Source organism: Nannobrachium achirus (assembly GCF_963921795.1).
Source record: "Nannobrachium achirus genome assembly, chromosome: 20".
In the NCBI taxonomy this organism is placed as follows: domain Eukaryota; kingdom Metazoa; phylum Chordata; class Actinopteri; order Myctophiformes; family Myctophidae; genus Nannobrachium; species Nannobrachium achirus.
This window is the reverse complement of record NC_137827.1, coordinates 36,745,118-36,767,418: the sequence shown is the minus strand read 5'-3', so window position 1 is coordinate 36,767,418 and position 22,301 is coordinate 36,745,118. Positions and strand designations below refer to the sequence as shown.

General features: G+C 39.8%; 2 protein-coding genes across 2 annotated transcripts in view; both read right to left on the bottom strand.

The window, feature by feature from the left end:
• Positions 1-482: 482 nt before the first annotated feature.
• tc2n (tandem C2 domains, nuclear) lies at positions 483-12,351 on the bottom strand. The gene is made up of 12 exons (XM_080750673.1): positions 12,308-12,351; positions 11,372-11,443; positions 11,085-11,285; positions 10,427-10,588; positions 10,096-10,160; positions 7,610-7,679; positions 6,843-6,943; positions 6,198-6,314; positions 5,107-5,298; positions 2,994-3,108; positions 1,266-1,465; positions 483-798 (listed from the first exon to the last, which is right to left on the bottom strand). The coding sequence occupies exons 2-12, from the start codon at positions 11,439-11,441 to the stop codon at positions 688-690; spliced, it is 1,404 nt and encodes a 467-aa protein (XP_080606799.1). The 5' UTR covers positions 11,442-11,443; positions 12,308-12,351; the 3' UTR covers positions 483-687.
• Positions 12,352-14,388: 2,037 nt separating this feature from the next.
• fbln5 (fibulin 5) overlaps positions 14,389-22,301 on the bottom strand; it is a gene marked incomplete at both ends in the record, with an annotated part of 15,924 nt that continues 8,011 nt past the window's right edge. The window contains 7 exons of the mRNA XM_080750041.1: positions 14,389-14,550; positions 15,997-16,192; positions 17,250-17,376; positions 17,922-18,044; positions 18,685-18,801; positions 19,806-19,922; positions 21,248-21,370. Coding sequence (XP_080606167.1) covers positions 14,389-14,550; positions 15,997-16,192; positions 17,250-17,376; positions 17,922-18,044; positions 18,685-18,801; positions 19,806-19,922; positions 21,248-21,370 — 965 coding nt within the window. The remainder of the gene's footprint in view (positions 14,551-15,996; positions 16,193-17,249; positions 17,377-17,921; positions 18,045-18,684; positions 18,802-19,805; positions 19,923-21,247; positions 21,371-22,301) is intronic.

The window sequence follows — 22,301 nt, the reverse complement described above, 5'->3', positions numbered from 1 at the left end:
ATGAAGCACACCAATAGGCAAGTTAATCTCAATGTTTGCCAATAATTAAATGCTCAAAATAGGGACACCAGGTTGAAATAAAACAATAAAAGATAAGGGTACAGAATTAGCTCTGTATTGTGAAATGAGTGCAATAATAATGTGTGGCTATCACAAAACCCTAAGGCACACCTGGGCTGGTCTCACAGCACACCAGTGTCCTTCAGCACACTGTCTGGGGACCACTGCACATACTGTACAGTACACAACATACAGATTGGTAAAAACAAAAACAAACATGTTTTATTCATTAAAATAAGTTCCAGGTTGCAGCTTTAAAAACAATAAAAACTCAAAAAAGTCTCAGCATAATATGTACACCATGCTTTGTTCGAACTACTACAGTAGTATTATTTACAATAATAATACAATATACAGTATCTACTGTAACACTCCCAATCACGTAACTATCTCCATAGAACTCCATGTGGCCCCCCGGGGCATTCAAAGAATGCCCAGTATTTTACAGTCACTTTGTCATAGCAACTGACTGCGTATACGTAGCTAACAGAGCATTGTGCCCGGTCGACTGGAAAAGCAAGTAGCAAGGGCCTGCATCACGGATGCGTTACGGTTACAGTATGTCCATGTTGACCTTCCCTTGAAAAAATACTTTCCCCTTTTATAGGGAAAGTCAGAAGTTGAAAGCTAGGTTCCACTCAGTCTGTGCCATGTTTTTACCACTTTTTCAGGATGGGCCATAGTGTCCTTCCATTGCTCCATGGCTTCTGCTACAGGACTATCGAATCCCAGCAAGACCTGGTTGAAATGGAACACATAGCGATCATGTTAACTTTGAACTCTTTCTTTTTACATGACATTATTATTAATGATCAAGCTTTGTAGATCGTCTAGTTTCATCCTATGACATTGTGTCGTATAACAGTATTGCTGAAGTAGTTAAGGCATTCCTTTTTTAGTAGAGAACCATGACATGAGATGTAAAACATGTCATTGACCGGATTTTAAATGATGACATCACAGTTTTATTTAGGCTACTGAATGTCTATGTGAAATGAGTACTGTCAGGATTTATTTTCTGTATTTAATCATCCAACATCTCTAAAATATAGAGGATATTTTCAGCAAAACCCTTCATTTATAAAGGGTTTTATAAGAGCTTTATAAGAGCACCCTTTAACAACCCTTCATACCATCCCACTAGATTTCTAAGACATCCTTTCAGAATCTATAAGCTATAAAATACGTTGGTATAACATGCTCACCTGGCCGAGACACTGTTTCCTCCTGACAGAGCTGCGACTGTACAGTTTAATAGACAACATTGAGGCGTGGTCTAAAGTGGCTAAGGGGAAGTGAAATGTGTCCATCCATCGACACTGGCCTCCTGAGGCTTTCATCACTCGAGTCTTCTTCTTCATCACCACCCGTCCCAGCTGCTGAACCTCCGCCTTGACGAAGAAGCCTTTGGGGACATAAACCAAATGTATGCTTTGGTGAAAAAGTGTCATGTGATATATCGTTCTACAAAAATGGGTTAGGGTTAGGGTTTACTGAAATATTTGTTATTTTTGTCTTGCGACTTCCACAGAGAGAAAGGCTGTATTTTCTATAAGCTTTCTTTTTTTTAAAGATTAGTTTTGGTGCTTTTATGCCTTTATTGGATAGGACAGTAGACTGACAGGAAATGGGGGGAGAGACGGGGAGTGACATGCGTCAAAGGTCGTCCGGGACGGGAATCGAACCTGGACCAGTAGGCCAGCGGGCGCCCCTTCTATTAGCTTTCTAATCGATGATGTCATTGTTAGTTACAAATAGGCAGATAAGTTCCAGGTTGCAGCTTTAAAAACCCATAAAAGTCTCAGCATATGTACACTATGCTTTGTTCGAACTACAGTAGTATTATCTACAATAATAATACAATATACAGTATCTACTGTAACTCCCACTAAATCACGTAACTATCTCCATAGAATGTGGCCCCCCGGGGCATTTAAAGAATGCCCAGTATTTTACAGTCACTTTCGTCATAGCAACTGACTGCGTATACGTAGCTAACAGAGCATTGTGCCCGGTCGACTGGAAAAGCAAGTAGCAAGGCCCTCATCACGGATGCGTTACGGTTACAGTATGTCCATGTTGACCATTGTTAGGTACAAATAGGCAGGTGTCTGCATATAATAGCTCACCAATGAGATACAGAGTGAGTAGATGTAAATTGTGCCATCTTACAGTATATTGAAAAATCACAGCTGTGTGAAGTGAGCGGTGCTTATTGCGCAATATATACAGTATATACTGATCTCCTGTGATGTCATGTGTAGTTAGTTATAACGCCATGGGAAAATCCTTGGAAGGCTTATGTCAAAGTTAGGTCATGCAATGGGAAAGCCCTTGGAAAAACACATGTTGCACAAACACAAAGCCAATCAGGAGTTGTTAGCACCACTAATCATGAAGATAATGTTGAAAATGGGAGTGCTCCTTTAATTCAGGCAGTGTTTACACTATGCTCTATAGTCATGATTTACACATTTTCACAGTTGTTTTTCCAAAGCTCTTTTCTTTTTATTGTTAATTATTTGGGTATTTTTACCAGCTTGCAAAGCTGGTCTACAGATCGTCAGCCACCTAGACGCCACAGTATGATGTTACATAACGTCACTGTCGGGCAGAAACCTCGTATCTCCAAGTTTCAAATGTGTTCATTTTTTTCGTAAAGCAAAGCCCTGCTTCATCATACAAGACCGTCGCACAAAAGTAGTGAAAACAGCAGATCTACCCGCGAGGCGTTGTGTGCTTGTAGATCGGCTGTTTTCACTAGTTTAACTCATTTTTTAAATGATTATACAAAACAAACGGTTTTGGACATTCAAGGTTTCCACCCGACAACGACGATAATTTCGAGTCCATGTCGTACTATCCTGACCACTCGGATATCGGGCCTCGTCCCCCAATGCTCCACGTTGACCCTGAATTAAATCACCACTTACCCTGGGTGAGGGGTGAGGACGATGCGGGGAGGTTCTGAGCTGCAAGAACCTGGAGCTGGACACGTCCATTGACAGGCTGAAAGCAGGTGGCTAGATGTAGCTCAGCGTGGCACACCTGCAGTATAAACACACAATACTTGATTGTTTGTGTGACTAATATTTATGTATTTTTACACTATTAGATTGTAAACTTGACTTAAACCCTATATACTTGACTACAAGGGGTTATTCATCCATTGTAACACAAAAAAACATTTGCAATTCCTCAAAACAAGCATGTCAAACTACACTGCACCTGTGCCAAAGATAATTATTTAGTGTAACAATTGGACTGAAGACGCACAGTAAAATCCTGTGTTAACCTATCCACTAATAACTCTGAGAGTGTACAATTGTAACCGAATGGACCCATTTGTTTACAATTGTACACTCTCGGATTAACAAATGAACACTGAGGATTGTCCTGTATATGATCGATCCCTGTTACCACACTGTGCTGTGAAAGACCATGTGATGCTGTGTTCTGACCCTGGGAGTGGGGGGCGTCTACTGAATGATTGGCAGCACTTTGGACAATTTGAGGTTTTGTGTCCAGTGGATAATTTGAGGTTTTGTGTCCAGTGGATGGCTGGAATCACTCTGTAAATGAAGGCTCCCCTCTGAGAGCTTAATGATGACTCACCGCCTGATCTCTTAAAGGAGTATTTCACTTTCACTTCTGGGGTGGTTTTAATGTCTACTCTGGCTTTTGTGTGCACCCCAGACAGCTGTTGCTTGATTCAATATTTATTTTCATATTCATTTTCATCAGACATACCCCCTTCTTATATATTACTTATTTCAATTATGTGTTACCTTTTTTAATATATGCACTGCATTTTCTTAAATGAAGTAATGAAGTAATAAAACAAATAAGACCAACTAAATTAACAATATCTAAATATTGAATCAAGCCGTTATAAAGTGAAATTTAAAGTGTGGAGAATGTCGAAATTTTTTAATGAAACCTTTTTCCAGATCTTACCAGTCCATTTATCTCTTTTATTCTCTGCCACTGAAAGTGTTTGATATTTGACCTACTTCCAATATCTTACATTTCCAGTAGTTTTTTTTTATTCCAAATTTCCACCACTAATCCCCTCTGATTTCCTTGTGATTATGCAACAGGATTCCTTCTTGCCCTGTTTGGACCTGGTCTACTGCCGTACATGTCAGCAGGTTACAATACATTACAGGAACAGGTTTATGAGGTATTCACAGTCCCATCATGTGTTGTTCCTATTTACTGTGCACATACATGGGGTTGTAAAAAGACAGTGCTGTACAGAGGGAATTGTCACTAGGAATGAGTTATGGGAAATCTGGGGCATTCCCATAACACTTGTATTTCCTCTTGACTACAACAGCCAAGAGCCATCAGCCAATAACAGGTAATTGCTGTAGCATATAGTAGGTCTTTTTATGAGCAGATTACCATCTGCTGAAAAACACCACAAATATTTGATGCATGGATGGACTCAGTGAGTTATTACTATTTGGTGTATTTGTTATGCACAAACTAATTTAATGTATAATTTATCTTGTGCACCATACCAAGTGAAATACCATGTGTACAAAGTTAATTACTTGAAGACAAGACTAGGTGAGCTGACAAAAATTAGCTAGTGAACAAGTGCCTCTTCGTACATGTCGTGAGAATGTATTAATATGCATATAATTTACATCCAATTATATTAAAGCTTATATTGACGACTTAAACCCTATATTCTTTGTACCGATCCCCCATGGATCTGTACTTGGCACTATCTTTTTTCCCCTCTACACATTGAACTTGAACGTTTGTATAAAAAAGAAAAATCGTAATTTCATCTTAATTAACACGTTGCCTTCATTAACATCACAGATGAAACACAAATGGTTAGTCTAGTCAGTGTGTGCATCATAGAATCGGTGTTTGCTGAATGTCACTCATCATCCCTTTTCTCTTTCCTCTCCTCTCTTCTCCTCTCCTGTCTGTCCGTCTCTCTTTCACTCTCTATCTGCTTTACTACATGATAAATTAGAAACGCCCTTGAAAATTACATAGATATATTAAAAGAAAACAAAGACCCACAGCGCTTTTGGATGGTGGGCTGAGGTCCAGCCAGTGCTCCATCTCCTGGGGACCCAGCTGTCTCAGAGACAGCACACACTCTGCCACCGTGTGTTTCCTGGGCTGGTGCGCTTGGAGCCTCAGCACCAGGGCACTGCAGCGGAGCTGCTGCAGGCGCAAGCTGAAGACAAAGGTCTCCATGAAGGCAGCATCCTGGAGGAAAGAGTAGGAGAGATTAGGGAAGAAGAGGGGATGAGGAGCAGGATAGGGGAGGGGAGGGAGATGGGAGAAAGAAAGGTTAGGTGAAAAGGAGAGAGGCCAGAAGAGGAAAGGGAGGATATAACAATGCCTAACAATGGCTTAAAGGAAACTCGCAACAGTCAGAGAGGCAGTGACCTTTTCTGCTACTGACAAACCAGGCAGCCTGAGCTGGCACTGGAACAGGAACTGACCGTTTGTAATGACCGTGTTTAAGAGTAATTACACTGTAAAATCCTGTTAATTTAACTCTCAGAGTTACAAATGGATAAATTAACACTGAGGATTTCACTGTGTACATATAACAGGAGCTTAACCAGCTTGAGAGCTTGTTCTGGGTGATTTGTGTATTTGACTTCTGCTTATAGTGATGGATATGCTGTTGGGAAGTAGCCCAAATGTCCAGCCCTGCATGTGTTTGTCCCGAACACACTGTTCACATGGTCCTAGCAATGATGAATGACAAGGAAATAACCGCTTGAATCCTGGCATAGCGAAATACTTTAGTTGTATCGACAGTCCTTACTATGTACATGGACTTATTTTAGATTCTTACATTGCAGTTCTCTGATAACTCAAAACTCCCTTTGGGATTACGTTTTTAGATAACAGCAAAGCTCTTATGCATGATGATGTCATGGATGAGTCTAACGTCTCTTGTTACCAACCTCCCTGATCCCACCTAATGTACCGGATCTTTTAAGATGTAAAATGGCACAGGGTCAGAAAAGAGCAAACCAGAGCAAGCATGACATTGCACTTTAAGCCATTTAATCTGAGTTGTGTAATGGGTTTCAAATGTGTAATCGGTTCAAGGTATAGGTCCAGAGAGGGGGGGTATGTGTCATTATTACCTGAGAGCACTCCTTGACTGAGCTCTTGAACTGTATTGGCTTTGCCATGGTGATGATCCCTTTAAATCCAATCTTTTGCTGCTCAACACCATCGACAGGGAGATTCAGGTCTGAACACTGATAAGAGATACATGTAAGATGACAACAGTGCAGTCAAAGCATTTTTGTTTATAAACCATTTAACAAAAGTGCTTTGTCATGAACAGCAACAAATATCAGTGAAATTACAGAGACAGTGAAAATCAATTTGTGTGTGTAGTTCGTGCGCAACTACAGATAGAATATAGAGACTACAGAGAGAATGTGTCCTTGAGAATGTGTGCACTAAATAAATTGTACTCTAAAATATATGTGGCGCATGTGTGTTTGTGTGTATTATCAGTGTAAGCTGTGATATGCACACTGTACTCTCTGGCCACAGTACTCAGGTACTGCATCATTCAGGCCCACTCAGTTAATCAAAATTTCAACCTTCTCCTGAGTGAGCGAGCCAAAGTTAATGGAGCACAAGCTAATGGGATGGGGTTACTTGCAGCAGGACTCTAGACACACAGAGGCCCCATTGAACAACACAACAGCTGAGAACAAGGGAGCATTTTGTCCCTCTAAGGTCCCCTCTCCTCATGGGATGTACTGTAACCGTACCTGGACCAAAGTGATCCACACCTGCTCCAGGGCCTCTTGGTAGCTCAGTCTGACACACACCTTTCCCAGCTCGCGCTCATCTCCAGACAGAGTTATGGACTCTGCAATGCAATATGGGAGTGATTTAGGAAGAGGAAATGTACAGTTTTACATTAATGAATTAATGATGTGTACAACCTGCCAAGTCAAAATTCCTTCTATTTGTGAACCTGAAAAGTGATTAATCACAAAAGTCTGTTGAAAGTTTTGAAAAATCTAAATGACTTATTATGGCTATTATGGTTATGGCTATTATGGTTAAATACAAAGGTAATTGTTGCATTATAATACAAAATAGTTTAGGGATTAAACTGGTCATGCCTGATTACGCCACCCCAGTCCAAACATTTCTGATAATAATCCTGTTTCATGACATTGGGATTGGGGAAGTGAGGAAGTCACTATGGATGAGGGACGGTCTCTAGATGTCTGATGCTGGACTAAAGTAAAAAGAACATTTGGGAGTGATTGCCATGTCTGCCCTTTCATGAACATGATTGCACAATGTGGAGTGATTCACATCTGAGTCAGCCTGCTCAGGGAGGTCCTGTGGGGGTTTAAGGATGTTAGGAAGTGAAAGGGTTTGTCTAGGATGGTCGATCGGGAACTGTGAAGAATGTAGGGGAACAATGCCACTCCCACCCACCCACACGACACAAGCAAACATACCGGGTTCAAAAAAGTGAAAATGTTTGTGAAAAGACCAAGTCTGTTTGACAAATAGTTACCAAGGCTGCTTTCAATGGAGCTGATCACAGAGGAGGTGCTGCTCGGGACACTGGAGGCAGAGTCAAGGCGCTAGAGAGAAATCCTAATAATTATCATCATCATCATCATCATCATCATCATCATCATCATCATCATCATCATCTTCATCATCATCTTCATCATCATCTATATAAAGCCGAAAGCGCTGTAACCATGTATTAGTTACAACTCTTGGAAAAGATTTGGACAGATCATGACTCCATTATGACCAGTAGCTTAATATGGGATATACAGTATAACAAAATTCTGGAGTTGGAATGGACCTCTGAATAAACAACATCACTTTTGCAAGGTTGTGTCTTTAAAAAATTCACAATGTCTGCCAACTAGTGTTTTTCCTCAAGCAGATTATTCCAAACTTATCATGCCCTGGTTGCAAATAGCCGGTCACCACCACTGACATGATACTTGACAAAAGACATACAGTACAATAACACATCATTTGGCATTTGCTATCGAGAACTGGAAACGTTCGTTACAACCGCTTTGGCGGAGTTCCCACAGTATAGCTGTAAGCCAACATGGCTCTGACGTGTACCACAAACAATGTGTATACACATTGTGTTGTTTATCATGGTTTTGGGCGAGACACTAGAGTGTGCATAATACAGACAATCAAACACTCATATTAAGTAATGGAGATCCAATGAAAGGCGGATATGTGTTATCCTTTGTGTAATGTAGAGGACTCGCCCCATAAAGTAGTCTTAACTTCACTCTTTATACTTGAAGTGTTATTGTAATTCTGATTAATTACAGGGAACAAAGCTGCGCTACAGCTTGAGCTGAGTAACACGTGGCGGATAAGAAACACTTAAGGCATATACTGATCTTACACATAGATACATACAAGGATACATCAAGGTGTGTGATAAATAAGAAATTCAGACTAAATACAAATAAAATAAATAGAGAACCTTTACTAAAATATAAAAGAATATGGAATGTATCAGTGTGCTCGCCTCCAAAACAATGCTAAACTTTGCAATTATTCAAAGATGGAAGTTAAAATAGTGTGGATCTTTTTAGATTAAAAGCTAATTTCTGTAAATGGGTTTATTTAAAGAAATTATATATTTTTGGGGGTTTGGGTTCTCTATCTCATCTATTTTGTTGAATCCTGCCCTGTTTTCTATCTACAGATATTTGATTGTTAAATTGACTTTTCTCATCTTGTTTTGCCATATTGTATTTTCAGATTTTGTTAGTTTTGTTTTTACTTTGAAACTATTACTGCTACTGATCAAGTTGTGAATTTTGACAGATGGTACTGTACAAATGTAAGTTCACATACATGCATTTTGCCGGATGTTATGAAGTATACTTCATAACCAAACACTCTAGAATGTCAGAGCGATGCTTAATCGCTCTGACATTCTAATGGCAGAATGAGAACCCTACCTCCAAAGAACACAGCAAGCTAGATATATTAACATTCAAATCTAGATTTTTGCTGTGACTCCAACACCACGCCAACACATAAAAAAACTCATATTGTACATAAGCGGTTTCCTTCTTAAAGCAAAAACAGGACAAGAAACTTTGAGTTGTGATCATCTTGATATCTAAAGGCAGTTTGTTCCATTCTATAGTGCCTGAATAATACATAGATAGTGTACTTCCCAACCACTCGGTTGTATCTGGGTACTGCGGGCAGGCACACATTAGCTGTAATGGATCTGGTGTTATAAGTGTTCCTGTTTCTGACTTGGGAGTATTATGGATGACTCTGTACTAAACAGAGTTTTAATTGTGTAGCTCTGTTTTCCATCGAAAGTCAACAGAGTTGTTGGAAGCGACTTCACCAGTGTGATTGCGGAGAATGAGGTTCAGCATGACCCTGACCAGTTTATTCTGGGCTGTATGAAGCTTGATTATAACATGATTTGAAAGCCCACAGAACCATGAAGTAACAGCATAATCTAGATGACACTGAACCAATGTGGTCTCCAGAAGTTTCATGTAGTCTATACATATTCGACTTCCTGGCCAAAAATGTGGTTTTAGCATTTATCCTTTCACTTTTGCAGCCATGCTACAAGCATGTCCATCAAAAATATTCTATTACAGGGCTAGGGCTTAGTGGACTTACTTGTTACTCAACCGGTTTCACACTGGCGCTTCAATATTGGATGGACTGTGCGTGACCCAATGCATAAAGTCAGGACCAAATATATGCATATAATATCCCTCTATAAAGGTGTTCTTTGCCTGTGATCCTGTCAGACTCAGAACAGTGGCCCACTGGTTGAGAAACGCAGCTGGGAACATTCTGTGACAGGTCTCAGTTAGCTTATAACCCCATTTTCCTTGTTTTCCAAGCAAGTTTTTTTGAAAAATGTTCACACTGAGGTCATTGGAAAAAGACTGTAGCTATATTTAGACTTGTTTTTACGCAGGGTGAGAAACGCTGTGTGACTAGAGATTAGATATAAAACAAACGTACCTGGCTGTGGGACAGGTCAAACATGGAACTGCATAGCCTTTGCCTCTCATTTTTAACATCCCAACCTAGAAGTGCACAACAATATAGTTAAAAAAAAAGATATCATGGTTAAATACGTTGCTTCCATGAATGTACTGTAAGCACTGAAGGTGATCATCCAACATAAATGTTCGCCGCAATGCACTTTGCACCAATTGCACTTTGGTAAAAAACTAACAGAATTTTACCTTACAAATAAAATGTTCCATCCTTAAGACAGTATTTGATAGTGTGCAAGTTGCCTAGAATTAACTTGTTGATGATGATTTTATTTATGATAATATGATGTTACCTTGGGGACTTAAGGACTTGTTTATCAACGTGTTGCGGCGGGCTGACCCAGGAGAAATGTACTCAATTTGACCACGATGGAATGTGGACTCTGTGTTGTAGGCGATCTGACTGGTCCCTGAGAGCTCTGCTTTCCTCTCTGCATACGTTGTCCTGGTTGAACCTATGGATAAAAGCAGGACTTGGGTGAGTGTGGTGATGGAGCCTACTGCTAATTGTCTATTCCTCCAGGTTACGTTTAACTGTTGTCCAGGCCCTTCAATAGCCAGAATGGCAGCAATGCTTAATATGTTCCTCAGGACTGAAGATGACAAATGGAATACAGTAGGTCGTACTTGTCTTGATTATCAATGCAAAGCAATCCCAGCTAATCGTCTGTATACACTACATGACTTATGAATCAGGTCTGGGATCTAGAGCCAGCTTTACGTCTATGAGGACTAGGATTCTTTCTCATACTAGTAGTACAAGTATGCAGTTATGCACTTTCACTCACACGTCTTATACATTCTAAACAAATATCTGAAAGTAAGACAACATGTATACAGTAGCACCAAGGAGTGATCCGGTTAATTGATAAATCAAATCTCACTGAGCAACAGCACATTCTTTGCGGTAACCAACTCAGAAAACAGGTTTGACTGTAGCCGGCTACTTACTCTGTGGCCCAGATTGTAAGTTGGGATAATTAGAACCTCTAGGTTGGATGTAAGAGGGCTTGAACGTCGGCAGGACAAAGGGAACCTCTCTTCCGTCTGGAGGGAGCTTTGACAACAGGTAGTCCTCAGAGACCCCGATGCTCCTCCTCGCCTCATCGGGACCCATTCCCACCTTGGCAGGGGGCATCTTGACTGTAATCACTTCACGTGAGAAGAAAATAGACGGTCATACAAACAGCGTCTACAAAATGGTTTTGATATCCATAGATGCATCCATGTCATTTTACCTTGAGTCTCAGGCTCCTTTTCCTTCTTGATCAACTTCTTGCAGCAATTTTTAAAACATTCCATTGCCATACCTGGAAAAGAAAGTCCATAGTCCATAGATTATTATTAGCCTACGAGTAATTGGCCTTTAACTTAACTATTACTAATTTAAACGATTGTTTTTTTTAAATAAATTAAAAAAAATAAGAAAAAAAAAAGTTTTCAGTAACAGTCTCCCTGTCTGTCTCTCCAGTCCAGTTCTTTAGGAAACAGAGAATACATTGTTTGTATTGACTTACTGTATTTTGTTCTTTCTATTCGTCTGTCATTCAATGTTATATGAGATACTTAAATGGTTTCCTGTGGAAATAAGCTTAGTCTTTTCTAGGATCTCCTTTTAGTAGACCTTGTAGACCTACCAGTGAACTGTACCGTCATGAAACTACCTTTTCCTATGCAAACTTCTAATAAAGTCTTCAATCAATCAATCAATCAATCAATCAATCAATCAATCAATCAAACAAACAAACAAACAAACATTTTCATGTGGGACAACAATTTCAGCCAAGAGATTTATCAGCTTAAATTGTATAGTTTACAGTTCCAAATTTGTCTGCTCATTTGTCCGTTATTATTAGGCTATTATATTATTATTGTTATTTTATCACTTCCAATTTCACTTGTTTATCCTGTATCTTGTTCTTATGAGTCTCTGTCAGTCTGTCTTGGATGGATACATTTGTTATAGTCTACCAACCGGAACTGAAAATACATTTTCCCTTTATTTTACTGGAGATAAGTTAGATAATACCGACGAACGGGAAACTATTCACGAACGGCACATCGTTATAAACTATTCACAACATTAGCCTACTCATTACAATACTTCAAATAGGCCTATCTCAAATAACAAACAACAAAAACATTATTTAAATAAGATAAACAGCCCAACTCACCGGCTATTATCAATGAGGCAAAACTTTGTATATCCAAAGGTGCAGTTCACTCTCCCTGGGACTAAAACGAAAGAAGTCTCCTGTCGGTGCAGCTGTGGGTTTACCTTGTAGGCTACTTACGTTTTATCACTCACCCCCCGCAAACACTCTCTCTCACTGTGGGACTACACCAAGCCGTTTCGCGCGCGTCAGTGCGTATGCGTGCGTATGCGGGGCGCGCGCGCGTATGTGCGTTTTGGATAGATCCAATGTATATCAATTCAGCCGGCTACACCAGGCGTACGGATAGCGCGAACCACGGATACGCATTCCCTAAAAATAGGATCGGTTCTATTTTTTAAGCACGCCTATGCGTTTTGTACACAGACTATCTGGTCTTCCTCACATATACTCCCTCCTTGGTGTAGCCTGGAGCGTTTACGCATACGCGAGCCTCTTCACGGACAGTACGCGCGTATGTGCACATTTTTTGGTGTAGTCCCACCGTCTCTCTCTCTGCGCGCGCGCACGCACGCGCGCGCACACGCACACACACACACACACACACACACACACACACAGGTGCCTAGAGGCTGTTCTCGTCATTGCATTGAGTCTTTCCCGGATTTAAACTGCGCTGAATTCCTTCCTCTAAAAATGCACGTGCACCTTCAGTGAAACATACCATCACTGCCCGTCAGCTGTCATATTATCTCATATGGCATCATCGAAGTAGCAAGTAGCACATATCAATTTCATAAGAAACCACAGCCAGTCAGTCTCTCTCTCACTCTCACTCTCTCTCTCTCTCTCTCTCACTCACACACACACACACACACACACACACACACACACACACACACACACACACACACACGAGTGATGTTGGTGTGTCCTCACCATCCTCCTGTACTGTCATGAAACTGTACCTTTTCCTATGCAAACTTCTAATAAAGTCTTCAATCAATCAATCCTCAGTCCTCATTATGCTTTGAAACAGTGTGTGATGATTCACTGATCATCTCCACCTGGCTGAAACTAAGGCATGGCCAAGACATTCAACCTTAGGTAGGCCACCCAGCCTGGCAGAAATATGCACTCTGAGGAGTGCACAGTTCTAGTGTTACTCATCCGGATAATAATTCCATCATCCGGATAATAATTCCACAATACATGTTTTCTCAGGTCTAGTATGACTTTATTTACTGACCAGGTTCACTTAACAGGTTCTCATTGAAGAAGATTAGACAATATAACCAGAAAACAAACATCACTGGCCACAAGAGCCTACTTATATCACATAAAGTAGTGTGGTGAATAGATTTATTAAAATCTAAAGACAACTTTAAGATGATTCAATTCAGTCAATCGCTGATTGGTAAATCATTTCAATTATAGTTTGCATAAGGGCATGTGAATGAAAAAGTTACATTGCATGTTTTTTTCTTTTGATAAGGACAGACAAGTGCAGTCTAATTAAAAATATATACATTGCAGCTCAACTGATACCCAATAAGTAAACAAAATACAGCCATATCTGAGCTCTGGGTTCAGACACAAAAATGTCTTCATAGATTGACTCACATATTGCAAGCTCACTTTCACAGCTTATCTGAAAGGGATGACAGACAATAAGAGTTGTGAAAAAAGATCAGGAGGACTGTGTTTAGGATGCAAAAACAACACAAACACATTGCTTGGTTCAATGAAAGCAATTTAAGCCATTTTGTCAGGCGAAATATTCTCAAATAAAAATAAAAATTGTACACCATAAATATCCCTCTGCGTGGAACGTCCATCTCACAGACATCAAGCAACAAAGTCCACTAAACATTAAAACAGGGCGGGGATGATGGCAGAGGGACTTCTTGCCATAATCTGATCTTTATTGAGCCTTTATCGGGTGCGTCTTTGTCGATGATGACATGGTAATTAAAAAAACTATGAGGACGAGCTCTCTGAGAGCAAACCATCAACTGCAGCTGAGAATGCCGCAGCTGAACTGCCATTGGCTGTGGGCCTAGACTGGGAGAAATGGGACAATTCTGGGAACAGGTCCTCGGGGGGGAGGTGTAATGCATTGAGACCACACACTGGCCCCATCAGAAAGGATGCTCGGACACAAATATGGTGAGCCGTATGATGGAGCTTCCTCGGAAGTTGATGACGTTATTCACTGTGACCATTTCCAAGTCCAGGATCAACTCTCTGGGTCCTTTGATGGGACGCGACAACACAAGGGTGGCACTCACATTACTTGTTTGCTGTAAGAGGATAGATGGATAGATGAGGATAGATGGATAGATGGATAGACAGATAGACAGATAGATAGATGAGAGAGAGGGACAGAGGGGGGGGGGGGGGGGGGGGGGGGGGGGGGTTGTGAGATATGAATCATAGGAACTAATGGAATGTGATGACTGCAGAAAACAAAAATCTAATCCAAGCCACCAGTGTCACTAGGGAGATATCTTATCTAAATCTACAATAGGTAAATTGTAGTTTTGGATAAGATATCACATTAACGTGACATCAAAGTCAGGTAAAGTTAATGCATTTTCCATGAGATATTTGAACTAACATTGCGGATGGGGGTGGAAAAACAGATACATTCATAGGAAATACTGTATGCATTGAAACCAAATGGACCAAATAGATTATCTAAGTCTGCTTGTGCAATGTCATTATGACATTAAGACATCCTATGTACTTCTAGCTCCATCTGCTGGCCACAGATACTTGCAACACCCAATGTTGCTGATGTGTTTAAACCAATGGACATGACATATTACCGGGGCTCATGTTGCACTTACATCATACTCAAGGGGTGGGGGAATTGTTTGCTGTTTTACAGCAATTATTTATTATTCATTATGGTTCATTATGGTTATTATTCAAATGGTTGTTATTTTGTTTCTTCTGTTACAGTACCATGTTATACAAATAAGTAAATGTTGGAATGTTTTTTTTTGTATATCCACCTGGTTGAAATAGCTCAGTGGTCTTGTGGTTAGGGTGTCCGCTCTGAGATTGGAAGGTCAGGGTTCATTCCCTGGCCGAGTCATACCAAAGGCAATAAAAATGTGTCCTTGATTGGCATACTGCATCAAGGGTTGGATTGGAGGTAAATCCCTTAGACATACTAATGCCATGTCCAGTGGGTGTACTTGTACATCAAGCTGCCTCATGCTATGGAAGCAGGAGACAGGCTCCTGACCTACGGGTCACAAGGCTCAAGAACTGTTCATTCCCAAGACTAATTACCTTACAAATACAGATACATCACCAAAGAGATCACCAAAGGGTTCAGGGAGTAACTTCAGCTGTACAGATTTAGTGATTTACTGCCTTTACTCTGTGAATTCCAGCACCTTTGGTGTTCTTACTCAGTGATAGTCAATGACCTAAATTTTTGACAGCTGTCTCGTAAAACAACACGCCACTCTATTTTACAGTTTGTGATTATTATCCTGTGGCGATGAAATACAGACCAGAGATTTAAGATTTAAGCCAACACATTTGTTGTGCAGGACTAGCCAATACAGGAGGAAAAATTGAACTTCCCACAAAAATGTGTTTTTGCTGGCTCTACAAGGAACAAGGTATTCTCTTTGGTTGATTGATGCATATCCATGTTTGTAGAGTGATTCGATCTATTCCAGCAATCTTTAGAATGCACTATTTTAGAGAGTATTATTAAAAAGACTCACCCTCATGTAGAACTCTCGTCCATCGTTGCCGGACTTTATCTGGAAGATGTAAAAGGCACCAGGGTAGCGCGTGGTAGCCTGCATCTGAAAGATGTCTGCAGGCACAGTGCGACCAGAGGACAGGTCCATGTGTCGGTATAGGATGGTGAAGGGCTTGTCCCTGCAGGCAGGGTTCTCAGCCGAACACATACACTGACTGGAGAGAGGAGAGGGAGGGTGTCTTTTAGGTTTGCCAAGAAATACCTGTACGTACAGCCTATGCCAACAACAAAATGCCACAGCAAAGGATGATTTTCATTAAAGACAATACTGTCGCTGTAGGGCAGAGACCTTGTGTCTAAAATGTTCAACTATTAACGCCTGTGTCAGACAAAAACAGCTTGTAGATCTGTTATTTTTGAAGAAAGAAAATTAAGCAAGAGTGAAAGTTGTTAAGTCTGTCTCTGGGTATTATAAATATCTAACCAATAAAAACTATTAACAATTGCTTGTGATTAAATAACTACATCTGATCCAACACAGGTTCTTTTTTCAACTTCCTGAAAAGTTTCGGACATACAAGGTTTCCACCCGACAGCCATGTTATGTTGGATATATAAGTTCAATGAAGCTTGGAGCACAAAGGACATAAGTGACATTTTCAGAATTTTACTGGAGAGCTTTTCAATGGTTTTAATTATTTAATTAAAAACAACATAAAAGGTAAATATTTTAAAACACATTCCTTGAAGCCTAATCTGTATAAAAGTATATATTGCTTAAATATTTCGGTTGTAATTAAATAATTACAGTCAATGAGAAGCTCTCCTTTAAAATTCTGAAAATGTCACTTATGCCCTTTGTGCTCCAAGCCCTCGCAATGATGTATTGGAGCCTGACAAGTAACCAAGAGGGGTTAAGCAGTATCACAATTGCAGATGTTTTCAGAGTGTAAGGAAATTCATTGGATAGGAATTCCCTTATTTAGGAGTACATTTTAGGATTTAATGGTAACACATTGGATCTAGTTTTTGTTTATAGTGTAATTTACACTTGGATGTCAGGTTTCTGACAGGAGTTGAGAATCTCTGACATTCAGGACACCTTACACCTAATTTATGCATTCAGTTATTTTCTGTGTGTAGAACCTAAACATACAAATGCAAGCAGTTGTACATTACATAGCAACTGCTAAGTGAAACCATTCCTACATACTGCTAATGGTCTTAAGAGGAGGAAAATGAGATAAGTGAGAAAAGAGGGAGTGTACTCACTTGTCACTCAATTCAATGTAAGGTAAGTCACATTTTAAAGGGTCCAGGCATGTGTAGCCTCCCTGGAAATTGAAACACACTTGTGCTGTTGTACAGGTGTTGTTACCAGTTTCACATTCATTGATATCTTCAAAATCAAACACACAACAGCCATAGTCAGTTAAAACATCATCATCATCATCATCATCATCATCATCAAACAACAACATCAACACATCAAAATATTAATGGGTAGTGGGTACTAAAAATATTGAGCATAAGTATTGATCTGCTAACAATATGTACATAAAAAGTTACCACTACTGTTTCAACATGTTATTTTGAAGCATCCAAAGTGACGTTTAGGAAGGTACATCCACCTTTATTACCCCAATAAAAGCACATTTTAAGCTTTGTGAATAAATGAACAAAAAACGAATTATTTAAATTAATGCATGTCAGCTTTTATATTTTATGTTTAACACTTTCCCCCGCTTTCTAAGTTTTTATGTTACATGGTAAGTGTCCTTGCAAAAACGTACATTTGTTGCATGTGCAAACTTATGTTCTTATGATTTAATCACAGAGTTCAGCAGAGATTTGGCACAAAATCACATTACAAATCATGTTTCAAAATTCAACGGTAACATTAAGCGGTAACATTCTTTGAGGTTCTCTCATCCCTGATATTACCTTCACAACTCCTGCCGTCTTCATATACATAGTATCCAGGAGGACAGTGACAGGCGAAAGAGCCAGGAGCGTTCACACATCTGTGCTGACATAAAAATTCAGAGAAGCTGCACTCATCCAAGTCTATGGACGGCAGGAAAAAGCATAGTGAATTGTTATGTGTTTATTGACAAAACTGAGCTAATGAAAAACATTGACTAGACATTTTCTATCCCCATTTCTAATTCCCTGTCTCTGATCTCATTCCACTGTTAATGTAAATAAAGTGCATCAAGTTGAATTTAAATGTACTGCTATATACATAACGTTAAATTTAATTTCATAAAACATAAACCAAACACATACAAACACGCATCTTGTTCCATGACATGATTGCTGAGAATGACGAAGTGAAGAATGAAAGACACTTCATACCTACTGATTTGACAGACTAGTTTGGCTTACTAGTAGCCTACCCAAGATGAGATATCGCATTAATTCAGTACAGAACACAATTACTTTATGTTAACACTATATATACTTAAGTCAAATAGTGAAAATAGTCAATCCACAAGCTCACAATGCAAAACAATGTGACACATTGTGAATTTGTAGATCTGTTGTTTTTGGAAATGCCTGAATTTGTTTTGTGAATTTGATTGAAAAGAAATGATATATTTCACCTATATTGACATGCCCAAAATTCGGACGCCAGGGTTAATGTTGCTAAAGAGCACTTAGTGGAACAATATACAGTATAACACATAAAAATAGTTTTCCTCACCAATACATGAAGTGCCATCAGACGCCAGCTCAAATCCCTCATCGCAGTTGCACATGAAGGAGCCATACGTGTTAAAGCAGCCGTGAGTGCATGGCTCATCTTCACATTCATCCACATCTGGATTGAGTGGCAGAGCAGTTAAGGAAACATGTACCACACTGAGAAATTAATCAGGACAATATTTGTGCATGTAAATGTGCCAATTTGTATAAGAGTGTCTGCAAAATTCCTGAATTGTACTGTGAATTGTACACAAACAATAGTCAGAAAGCTTATGGATGTGTATGCGTGCCTGTGTACTGTAATGCTGTGTTCACACTAGTGGTGACAAAGGTACAAAATGTTCCGTTGCTCAAGCTACACTGCGTGAATGAAATGGGTAGGGATAAATAGCACAAGGAAATGGTTAAGAGCAGAATGAGTTTTACTTTCATTTACGGAACAGAGCAGGAATTGTGGAGAGAGAGAAGGGGAGTGCTGAGCCAGCAGTGGCTCAAGAGGTAGAGCGGACGTCTTGGAATCGCAAGGTTCCTGGTTCGATCCCTGTTTCCTCTTGACTTGAGCAAGACTTTGAACTGCTCCTTATGAGCGTTGCATGATTTCCTCCACGGTTGGTGTGTGCGTGATTGTGAAATACATTTTAAAATGCTTTGGCGAAAGGCGCTATGCGGCTATATATCGGAAAAGCAGTCCATTTACCAAAATGGTGAAATAAAAACATATGATTGTTTGTTGCTTGACTGTGATTTCAGTGATCATTGGATCACTGAAAAAAGTTGAGGCCAGCTCAACTTTAATTTGCATTTAAGTTCACATCACGCCTTTTATGCAGAAGTGTTCAGCATCACTTTGCAGCTTCATCTCGATATTGAAAATCACTAGTAGACTGTAACTTGACGCAGCATGAAGATGTATGTATTTACTGTATACTTGCATGGGCCTGTGAATGTCTGTACTTTAGGTGTGCATGCATATACCTACGGTGTGTGTGTGTGTGTGTGTGTGAGGGAGTGAGTGAGTGAGTGAGTGAGTGAGTGACTGAGTGACTGAGTGACTGAGTGTGTGTGACTGAGTGTGTGTGTGTGACTGAGTGTGTGAGTGTGTGAGTGTGTTTATTGTACCTTGACAGGTCCTGCTGTCGGGGTTGAGAAGAAAGCCAGGGTTACATGAACACGAATAAGAACCAGGAACGTTGGCACACAGCTGCTGGCAGTAACCATAGCGACACTCATCAATATCTGGCCAACCAAGAGGAAAACAAGGAACAAACACCTTATTCATATAGTATGTGTCTATAATTAAAGTGGGTAATTTGTTACATTCAGCACCAACTTCAAACAATTCAACTATATCCACCTTTAAGGGCCACCACTTTGACAATTCTTAATATTTGCTCTACACAGTATGTCTGTAACTAAGCATGCACTGTGTGAATGTAAACACATGCTCATAAATTGTAGATTTTTTTTAGATTGTGGGCATTTCAGTTTGTTGTTTTCGGTTAAGAATGTCTGTGTATTACTGTGACATAATGCATACAGTGGAAAAGGATCGGATGCCTATATTATTTAAAACAATGTTTACAGATTTCCATGGACATTGTAGATCATTAGGACCTACATTTACCACATCCATTTCTTCAGCTACTTTCAAAAGGGTAGTAGATTGAGATGTAACAGGGAGGCTGCAATATCCTCTACTCACTTAATTTTAGTTTTATTTTACAGTATGAGTATATATGGTATAATACTGTTTGAGGTCCATGGTTTAGTGTTAAAAGTGAACCTTTATTAGCATAAAGGTGGAAACTATATTGTGTGAGTAGTGAGTACTCATATTAATAACTAATTTTGCAGATCATCATACCCATATACTTATTTGTCCCATCTGTTTTAATGCAGTGACAATTGAGGGTTTGTGGACAATAGTTTTTATTGTTTTGGGTGATTAGTTGATTTCCAACATATTTGCATAAAGCAAGCATATTTGTCATATTAATAAGAGTATTATAGATAGGCTATAGATAGGAAAATATCCCTTTATGGTAGATTTTGAACAGATGAAGAAAAAAATGTTTTATGTGGTAGGTAAGGCTGATAAGGATTTTCCTTTGAGATTGGGCTTTCGAGACACAAAATGAATTGGGATGTGTTATGTCAGATTTTGCATTTCACAATAAGGCACGTGGACACCATTCATTGTAATAGGATGACTGACTAGAACATGGCAGCCGTGTCCATTGAGTCCATTGAGTGGCTATTCGGTTCCACAAGCTATATGGAACACTAAGATTCAGGTTAAAGTTACTGTTTAGTTACAGTAAAATTAACAACTAACCCTTGTGTCCCGATTCTCAGTATGGTGTCGTAGCAAAACATTTTCAAAGACTTTCAAATAATTTCACAAGATTTTCAAAAATAGACAATCTACAAGTCGATGTAATACAGTATGTTGTGAGCTTGTACTGTAGATCGGTTCACACAGTAAGATTAACACATAGAAATCACTCTCTAGATTCATATTTTTTCGGTCAAGGCGACACCAGCATGCAAGATGTATTTACCCTGGCACTGTCCAGCAACCAGCCAGTATCCCTCTGTACAGGAGCAGGTGTATCCACCTGCTGTGTTGATGCACACCTGGGTGGGGTTGCATTGGTGAGAGTTTGTCTCACATTCATCAATGTCTGTAACAGAGAACACAAGGCAGTTAATTATCTCTTTTGTGAAATTCACCTTCTTGCCTGGAGCATTCAGAGGACAGTGGAATTAAGGGCACCAGGGAGGGAAAAACATATTTCATGTGCATGTTAAAAAAACAAATTTAGAGAAGCCAATTCTTTTTTACCCCCTTTTTCTCCCCAATTTAGTTGTCACTGCTGTTGTATCCTACTGGCTCACCTGCCAGTGAGGAGCCCCCACCAGGAGGACATATACCAAAACCACCAAAACACCAAAACTGCCCAATGAGAAGTGCCGACCCAGCCTGTAGAAGTATGCGCAATGACAATTATCACGTTCCCTGCCCGGCTTCCCTCCCCAGAACACAGGCCAATTGTGTTTGTGTAGACACCCAACAAAACCGGTTGCACCACGGTGGATTTGAACCTACAACCTCTGTGGTGGTGGGTAGGGACACTGTAGGGACACTGTGCCACCCGGGCACCCCATATGCTGCATATTGATGTTTTAGTAAAGTTTTGGGCACACAAAATATACTGTTTTAAGACACTTTCAACATCAACACTGCACTTTCTTGGGCCCTCAGCAATACTGTGTGAAGTCAATAGGATGAATGGTTCTGGACATATGCAAAGGACATGCAGACAGACAGACAGATTTGTGGAATTTATAGAAATATTTAAATATTTTCTCTGTGGTGACATAGGAGCTCGTGGGAATTCAGCATCTTGTTGTGGTCTACTACTACATTTGGAGTATCTTGTTATTGCACTGCCTCTGCAATCAGTAAATGACAACATTTGCCAGCCGCAATTTCTCCCACATGGACTTTTCTCTTTATCTGATAACCTACTACTACTTCATATATACCTTATGCTTATCTGATTTCATTCTGGCAGTTTATAAAGTGACTTGTTAACCTTTATTTATCTAGAG